Here is an 8,574-nt window from a genome sequence, read left to right as displayed (position 1 = left end):
CTACACATTTCCACAGCTTCTGCATCGGATTCTCGTGTCGTCTCGCTGTTCTCACTCTGTGTGCACGTCAGCCGATCTTGATCCCAAACCCCGCTCGTTCTGTGCGCAACGATAGTTTCGATCGGTCGTCCGCGCATTCTCTTTAAACCCAAATTACTCATCATTCGGAACAGACTCTTTTCCGTTGCGTTTCTAGTCTGGAGCTTTTCCCTTCTGGCTTTGCTGGCCCCTGAGGCTTTACCGGAGCTACAGTCGATATTTTGCCTCGGGAGATTAAGGCTCGCGATCAAAACCCAACACATCATCACATCGTCCCTCATGGTTGTTTTCTCTATCCAGAACACTTCCACCGTCCCGCCGCGTGAGGAACAATCTCTCGAGGATCGAGAGACTTTATATTCCAGTATTGAGCGTCATTCGTGTTACGCAGTTGGATGGAGCAGAAGACAGCAATTGGAGTCAGTGAAGCCGCAAATAACAAGGCGTCTGCGCTCGTCTTCAGCTCGCCGAGTGTCATAGAACCTATAGATAAGGGGGCATGTGGTACGACAGATGTCGAAAAGCTTTGCAGAGTCCAGAGCAACAAAAATATCTCTGGGCCCGAAAAGGGTAAGGATGAGAAGACCGTTCTTGAGCCGCATGAGCTGTACCACCCAGACACTGGCAGGAAAGGTGAGTATTATCGGAGTGACTATGGGGGATAAGTTTTTAACGAATGAATAGCCTGGTTGTGCGTTTTTGGTGCTGGATGTGGTATTTTCTGCAGCTTTGGATGTGTCAAGTAGGTCTCATTTCTTGACATGGGGGGCCACCGCTAACAAATGCAGGTGTATTCGAGGAATACTACATATCACACCAACTGAAAGACTTCACGGCATCCCAGGTGTCATGGATTACATCACTTGAACATGTCTGGTTGTGTTCTTCGGTGTGTTTGTTGGGCGGCTTTATGACATTTTTGGTCCCAAACCACTACTCATTCCAGGGACAATTATAATGACTCTTGGGATTATGATGACGTCGGTATGCACCGACTACTATCAATTTCTTCTAGCCCAGGGTGTATGCACAAGCATTGGCGCCGCAATGATTTTCAATCCTTGCATATCTGCTGTTTCATCTTGGTTTGTTAAGAAGCGTGCGACAGCTCTCGGCCTCGTGAATGCTGGGTCGTCTCTCGGTGGAGTGCTGATCCCTATCATTTTCCGGAATGTCGAACTCAAGGCCGGGTTTGGCTGGGGCGTCCGCATTGTTGGTCTCGTTCTCCTGTTTTTCTCCGCAATTCATGCGTAACAGTCACCTCACGGATCAGACAACCTGGTCGCCAAGCAATCAACTTCAAACAGACATACATATATCCATTCAAGTCACTTTCATTTACACTGTCCGCTATCGGCATTGCGCTGGTATATTGGGGTGTCTTCATTCCAATCTCGTTCATCCCCTCTAATGCCGTCAAGCACGGCTTCTCACCGACATTGGCATTTTATCGAGCGTGGTCGGTCGCATTGCCCCCGGGGGTTCTTGCGGATAAATTTGGCAGATTTAATATATATATCATTGGCGTTTACGTAACAGCGATTATCACGGTTGCACTCTGGATTCCAGCTACAGGTCACGTACCAATAATCCTCTACGCTGGCCTTTACGGTTTCTTTTCAGGTATCGCCGTAACCGTCTGGCAACCCATGATCGCGGAAATCTCCCCCATAAAGGAAATTGGCGCAAGATTGGGCGCCGTTAGCGCGATTCAAAGTTTTTCGAGTTTATTTGGGTCGCCCGCAGGTGGCGCGATTGTCACGCACAACGGCGGCAAGTATTGGGGCGCAGCAGTGTTTGCTGCTGTTACGATGTTCGCCGGTGCCACGGTTGTGCAGTGTGCCAGGATGACTTTTACAAATGGGAAGTTGTGGGTTGCAAAATGAGGTTTCTCTGGCGTTGGCATTAGTATTGTAGGCTGTTGTTATTTGTTTGGGGTCTAGGATAGTATCTACTATTTAGGAATGTATTGAGCGATGGGGACTAGATGGGAAGTCGAGGCTATCTTGGACTCGGGCCACGTCAACAGGGGAGTGCAGTATTACTCAAGTGGTCAGGGTACCCTCTACTGGACTGACAGCCATCCACTCACTCCATGGAGTTGGTGACTCTCTTTCACGCCTTCGATTTCCGGAAACCTCATCGCAGGGATTAGGCTGTGACGGTAGCTGGGATTCTTGGACTAGGAATCGTTTGGATGCATATGAATGAATTGTACAACAATGGAGTTATGTCCGTCGGACCAAGGTAGTCCAAGTAATAAAATCCATGGATACGTCTGTCCAAGGCCTGGCCGGAGTTAAAAGCGGCTAAGGTAATTGAAACAGAGGGCTCTTTATTGGCGTAGAAACGATGGCAAGAATCGCAAGGTCGACACATCGTTTAACATCTTGTCCGTAGGATGGTGGCTGGAAGAGCAACAAAGAAAACTTTATCCATCTCTTCAGACGATGGCTATCGATATTTTATCTATACCAACAATGTCATGCGAGCAGTGTTCTCCGACGCTCGGCGAACGATCTCTTGTGATCGGACGAGGCTTGGTGCGGCGAATATTGAGCGAACTGAGTGTTTGAAGAGCTGCCTAAGGAGTAATATAACGTCGGGGCTTGGAACTATCCATGAGGAAACGATGGAAGATGGTCAGAGTGATATAGATACAGCTACTTGTTTGCAAATATAGATTTCATTATGTCTATGGTTTTATCGCGATACGTTGCGATATCGCGCGATAATGGATAAAAGCTATGCGATACGCAATAAAGCTCAGGGCGTATCGGATATCGTTTACAACACTGATGGAGTAACTCGTGGCGTGTGGTGGGGTAATTAACGGATTTCCCATCGGACTCATCGCATTTACCACTCAGAATCGAGCAGCACTCAGGCACCGAGTCCCAGAACTAAGACGGTAAGACAGAGGCATCTGCTGGCATGCTGTTGCTTCTCTCGTTGTTGGCTGTGCAATGACCGTGCAGGAGCCGAATGCGGTCGTGGAAGGGATCGCTTGTGAGAAGCATGAGCCGCGCTTTGCAATGCCGACCCAGGAAACCGCACCAATGATGCACTACGCGGACACCGCCAATTGGGAACTGCACTTGACCTCCGAACCAGCCATCAGCCGAGATTCTGCTTCTATTTCCGGCTACATGCCCCATATCACTTCCGATCACGTGCCACTACTGGCGTCTTCGTCAATGAGCATATCAATTTATTAATAATATTGCTGCGGAGTATGTCCATCTATGCCAGGGTTGTTCGGCTACGATTCCCGCGAGCAGGAAAAGAATGAATCCGTCATATAACCGGAAATAGCGAATCTCGGTTATGCGACAAACTGAAGGGGGTCATCATCTCGGGTGTTGCTTCCAGCTCGCGGGAATTTTGGCATATCGTCAGCCGGTATTCATTGACTATATTCTTGAACATTTCATCAGTCTGCCACTATGGAAGGTGACTGCATCTTCTTTGAACCAGACTTTTTCACGCATGGGATATAACGAGCCAGTGAGTTTAAGCGGTCAGCAAAACCAGTTGCAAATCGCCAGTGCTTTTCGGCAAAATTCCTGTTACAAATGCGGGACGATTTCATTGGCATTTTATGACGATGCGCGCGTGGATTTAGTACCCAAGCAGCAGAGCTACCTTTCACAAATTCAGCTCTAGTCTCTCATTTCGCGATAGGTTTAGATAGTGAATAGAGAATTATATGTACAGCTTGGCATCTTAACTCACCGTGAAAGCATCTTGATCTTGTCAGCGCAGAATAATTATAAGTCACTGATGCTGATTGAAGGACCTCGGAACGAGGCGTTCAACGCATTATGACGCACGTTGCACACGTGTGGGACTTGCGCGTTTTATAAATTAAAGTGAACGAGGAATACAAAGTGCATTATAGTGGTATGGGCGATAAATGAATGGTTGATTTCTCTTCATCAGGTTCAGCCGACGTGTAGGTCAAGAAAGCCAGCTCACCAGTCAAGAGTGACAGGGACATTCAGACCCCATGACGATAATCGCATTAGCAGCAGGGTCCTATTGGACGACATGGAGATGGGTTCTAATCGCGCACAACTACTCGAGAGAATGCAATGTAATTGCAAATGTTGATACATTTAGGTCGCAGAAAAGGCGGATATCGATTGTTAGTGACTGTCGGCCATTCGAGTCACCGTTCGGCGGAGTTCGACCAGTTCTGCAAGGAAAATGATATTATCACAATCTGCATGCCTCCTCACTCATCCCACCTTCTTCAACCGCTAGACGTTGGATGCTTCAGTCCACTGAAACGGGCGTACGGTCGCGAAATCGAGGAGCTCATCAAGTGTCACGTTAACCCGAATTTCTCGATTGCGGATGCAACCTTAATTGGAGGAAGTGGGTCGGGATGCCAAATAAACTCTACCGATAGCCATGCGAGCCGCTCATCGCTGCCGGAATCCGAAAAGGACTCGCGAGTCCGCCAGTAGCGGTGTGGCTGGTATGTGCACGAAATGTATAGCGAAACTGTGGGCAAAAGGCTAATTGATCCGATGACCCTTTCCGGATCATTATTTTTGCATATCTTTAGGCGGGTCATAAGTAGACTTTTGCTTTGAGGAGAGCACGAAAAGCCTTTCTATGCACAACCATGATAAGAAATTGCAGACCAAGACTTCTACATATATCCAAATATCATAGAGGAGCTTCCACCTGTCTTCCAACACTCAGCCGGCTGCTATCGAACCGAGTTCATCGTACTATCGGTTCTCAATTCGAATAGTCTACTTCTGCTTGAGGAATTTATAAAGCCATGTCATGTTCAGGATTCAGTGCCTTATGCAGTGAAACTTACTTTGCTCTTATTGTTTGGATCGACGGCGGATTTTGCACTTGTTGCTGGGAGCAATCTAGAATTTAAAGAGACAGACGAAACCGGCCAAACGACTCATAACAAACTGAACCATCTTTTAGCTAGAGTTATGGTTGTAACTATGATACCACCACATAATATCAGGGCAAGGGGAACAATTTAATAATATCAAAAATGCCATCTGGCTTCGTACCATTGAAACGTTTGTAGTGTATGCTACAGGTCCAGCAAGATTAAGCCTCCCGCCATCAATATGCTTACGATAATGCAGCATGCGTCGGAGAAAAAAAGATATACTATTACTAACAATAGCCATCACATTCCGATTATCAAACTGCATAGAATCTAATATCCTTCGTCAATCACAAAGTAGACAAGGTGTAACAGAATAGGACCATCCCAATTCGGGTTTAAGCAGCAAACTTGCTGTACTTTCCTGACTCCTGAACCTCAATACTATATCTCGGTCCCAACAGCCCTTTCTTCTCCGCTACAATCTGCAGCGCCGTGATCTTCGAGTTGAATCGCGCGCCAGAAAGCGGGCCAACGACGTAGTAGGTATTCGGAACGCCGCAGTCACGGCAAGTACCGCGGAGTTCTCCCTCACGGTCCAGGCCCCAGAATTCCTTCATATTGTGACTGTATTCCTCGCCGAGGATCTCCTTGACTGTGTCGCGGAAGCCGGTATATCCGGTTGCGAAGACGACGATGTCGGGCTTGAGAACTGAGCCGTCTTTCAACACCACGCTGTCTACGGTAAAGTGGTCAATTTCACCCTTCTTGATCTGGATATCTCCGTTGGCAATGTGCGGGGAGCAACCTGTGTCGTAGTAGTATCCTCCAGAGCGCTCGTTAGTGTTGAGAAAGAAGCCGCAACCCTCCATCCCATCATAGAGCTGAAAGCCGGCGTTGGTGAGACCGTCTAAAAGTTCTCTGTCTAGTTCCTTAATGCGCGGAACAAATCGCTTATGCCAAAGACGGCCCACGAGCTTCGGTGTGGCCTCGGCAAGGAGATCGACGGTCCAGGTGTCATCGCCTTCTTTGTAAGGATTCACTGTCGAGACGCCGTGCTTGACTGACATGACATATGTCGGCGAGCGCTGGAGCATAGTGGTGTTTGCGCCGTTTTTAAAGAAGTCGAGCGCAATGTCGTGAGCTGAGGTGCATGCGCCAACAACGAGTGCATTCTTTCCTTGCCAGCTGCCGCCATTCTTATGATTAGCTGAGTGTACAATCTGCTTGGTGAAAATGTTCTGGCCGAGGAACGGAGGGGGCAACTTGGGGTGGCCCCCACCGATGCCGGTCGCGAGGACGAGGTGAGACACAGTGTAAGTGTATTTCTTGCCATTGCGGTCAATGGTCACGAACCACTGCGTATGGTCACTGTCGAAATATGTCTCAGAGGTGACAACAGAAGACTCTGTCCAGACGTTGAGCTCCATGGCGTCAGCGTAATATTCGATGAAGTTGGCAAGTTTGCCGGACGGCGTCCAGATGGGCCAGGTTGTGGGGAATGGCATATATGCGAGATGGTTGGAGTAGACTGGGTCATGCAACGAGAGAGACTTGTATCGCAGACGCCAATTGTCACCGACGCGCTTGTACTTGTCAATCACAAGTGAATTGACACCCATCATTTTGAGGCGCGCGGCAATCTCAAGACCGTTGTGGCCACCGCCAACAATGATAACCTCCGGCTCGGGGTTATCGACCTCTGCCTGTCTGGATTCGTCGTAAGACTCGCAGGCATTGTGCTTGCCCCTAACGCGGTTGGCACCCACACGTTCTGTGACACCTTCGACAGAGTCCAAAGTTGTGAAGAGGAGGTACGCGACATAGTCGGACGCTGTGGTCGAGGGGATCAGTTTGACAATGCCAACGGCACCACCGATTGATGTCTTGAAGGTGAAGTGAACTTGTATGTAAGACACATCCTCGAACGGAGAGTCGATAATTGGAATTGGAGTCGTGAGCGCGACGGAATTGGCATTTGCCACACTGAGGCGGTCTGCAGCGACCTGGCGAATATTGGGCTTTGCGATAGAGCGGAAATCGCTAGTGAAGGCGACCATATCACGCCAATAGCCTTCTGGAGCAAAAAGGTCCTCGAAGGCTGCAGCATCGGACGAGGTAACAGCCGCTTCGAACTTATAAGCCCAGGTCTCAGCGATAGCCCTGACCTCCGTCAGAGATAGCGTCTTAGGTGCCATACTGCCGGGGAACGCTTGGGGACGGGGAACGTCGTAATAGGACACCATCGTTGTAACTGTGTTCTGGTCGAGTAATACTCTCAGACGGAGTGGTGAGGATTCTGAAACGAATCAACAAAGGTTGCGAGCCCGTCCTTTAAATGTCTATTCCTGGAGACGTCTAAAGGTCGGCACTGGTGAACGAATCTCGTGTCGCGTCAGGCGACGGGATGGACTCGAATCAGCCTCAGCCGATCTAGCAATCGCGTACTCAACAGAATGTGGGGATGCCTGAGCCGCAGACGTGTGCTCGAGGTCAACTGCCTCTTGCGGCAATCGGCGCTGATTCCAGCTTAAGACTGCTGACCCGGATGCTTGTTCGCAACAAACGCACACCCAGTAGCTCGCAGAGTGAGGGTTAGCATACTTGGGTCAGGTACTTAGACCAATATTGGTGGGTTAGGGTCACAGCTCCAAGTTCGTGCGGCTCTCCAACTTACACAACTGCAGGACACCGTACAAGCTCCTAGGTCATTTATTACTTCTAATACTATTTTGACCGGAGCAGAGTGTCAACGGCAGACACCACGTCAGGAAGAAATGGTCCAGGGAGAGAAGTAGGGCACCACAGTTCTAGATGCAACGAGTAATAACAGACGATGTCTCCGTTGCAACGAGGTCGAACATAACTCTCGTACGTGTAAACTTTATTGGCCATAATATTATATACCTTCGCTGTGGATTGCTATTTAGAAAAATTTAGTGATCCGCTCGCCTGCCGATCACGTTATAGGATATAGAATATGGGATATGGCTATGTGTTTCGTCTGCTACCACAGATGCCGCTAAATAAGCTCATTCGCGCGCGGCTGCCATCCGGGGAATTCACCCTGATTCATAACGGATAACTCGTCCATCCCGCCGACGATAGAGATCTCACAATCGCTGTCAGACATGTTGTTGTAAGATAGATATGGGATTAATCTCGAAGGATTGGGTGGAATAAGAGGCTTCAATCGGTCATCCAATGATCCGTAATAACCCGTCATGATTGGCTGTATTAGAGTCCGACTACTGCACTAACACCTTCACGGTTTGTTAAGTTGCGGAACAGCCAGAACCGACCACTCTGGTAGACCGCCAAACTTTTCAATCACCCTAACCCCTACCTAAATGGTCGTGCTATGCCCTATATCGGCGCGACTAATACAGCCAAAAGAGAAGCAACGGAGGACACCGTTTTATTGGACCGTCTATGCAGTCCCTGAAGCAATCATTCTTGGTGACTTCATGCTTATGGCACGTGAGCGAGCTCCCGGCTTGGACCCTGTACCAGTGCATTGGTAATTGAAGTTGATCGTGTGATCCTGTTGTCCCTCCAGCCGATTTGTGGGTTATAACATCCCAACCAGGATAGACCAAGGATTCAAGTGGTTCGCTATGGACGACTAAGAGTGTAGTTAATGCACATTGAAGTCCATCGTTATACCT

At 48.8% G+C, this 8,574-nt stretch overlaps 2 protein-coding genes across 2 annotated transcripts; one reads left to right on the top strand and one right to left on the bottom strand.

The window, feature by feature from the left end:
- Window positions 1-434: 434 nt before the first annotated feature.
- V1508DRAFT_449450 (major facilitator superfamily domain-containing protein) lies at window positions 435-2,183 on the top strand (the record flags this gene model as incomplete). The annotated part of the gene is made up of 5 exons (XM_066942472.1): window positions 435-672; window positions 724-774; window positions 828-920; window positions 986-1,255; window positions 1,297-2,183. The coding sequence occupies 5 exons, from the start codon at window positions 435-437 to the stop codon at window positions 1,923-1,925; spliced, it is 1,281 nt and encodes a 426-aa protein (XP_066798474.1). The 3' UTR covers window positions 1,926-2,183.
- Window positions 2,184-5,038: 2,855 nt separating this feature from the next.
- On the bottom strand, window positions 5,039-7,455 carry V1508DRAFT_410126 (uncharacterized protein). The gene has a single exon (XM_066939267.1). The coding sequence runs from the start codon at window positions 7,150-7,152 to the stop codon at window positions 5,305-5,307; it is 1,848 nt and encodes a 615-aa protein (XP_066798473.1). The 5' UTR covers window positions 7,153-7,455; the 3' UTR covers window positions 5,039-5,304.
- Between the last annotated feature and the right edge of the window lie 1,119 nt (window positions 7,456-8,574).

The sequence above is a fragment of the Lipomyces doorenjongii genome (genome assembly GCF_038497915.1).
Source record: "Lipomyces doorenjongii strain NRRL Y-27504 unplaced genomic scaffold V1508scaffold_4, whole genome shotgun sequence".
Taxonomy (NCBI): domain Eukaryota; kingdom Fungi; phylum Ascomycota; class Lipomycetes; order Lipomycetales; family Lipomycetaceae; genus Lipomyces; species Lipomyces doorenjongii.
This window is presented reverse-complemented; position numbering and strand designations above follow the sequence as displayed.

Bases quoted from the DNA above. Each gene is read 5' to 3' on its own strand.
- V1508DRAFT_410126 (XM_066939267.1), bottom strand. From the start codon at position 7,152: ATGGTGTCCTATTACGACGTTCCCCGTCCCCAAGCGTTCCCCGGCAGT.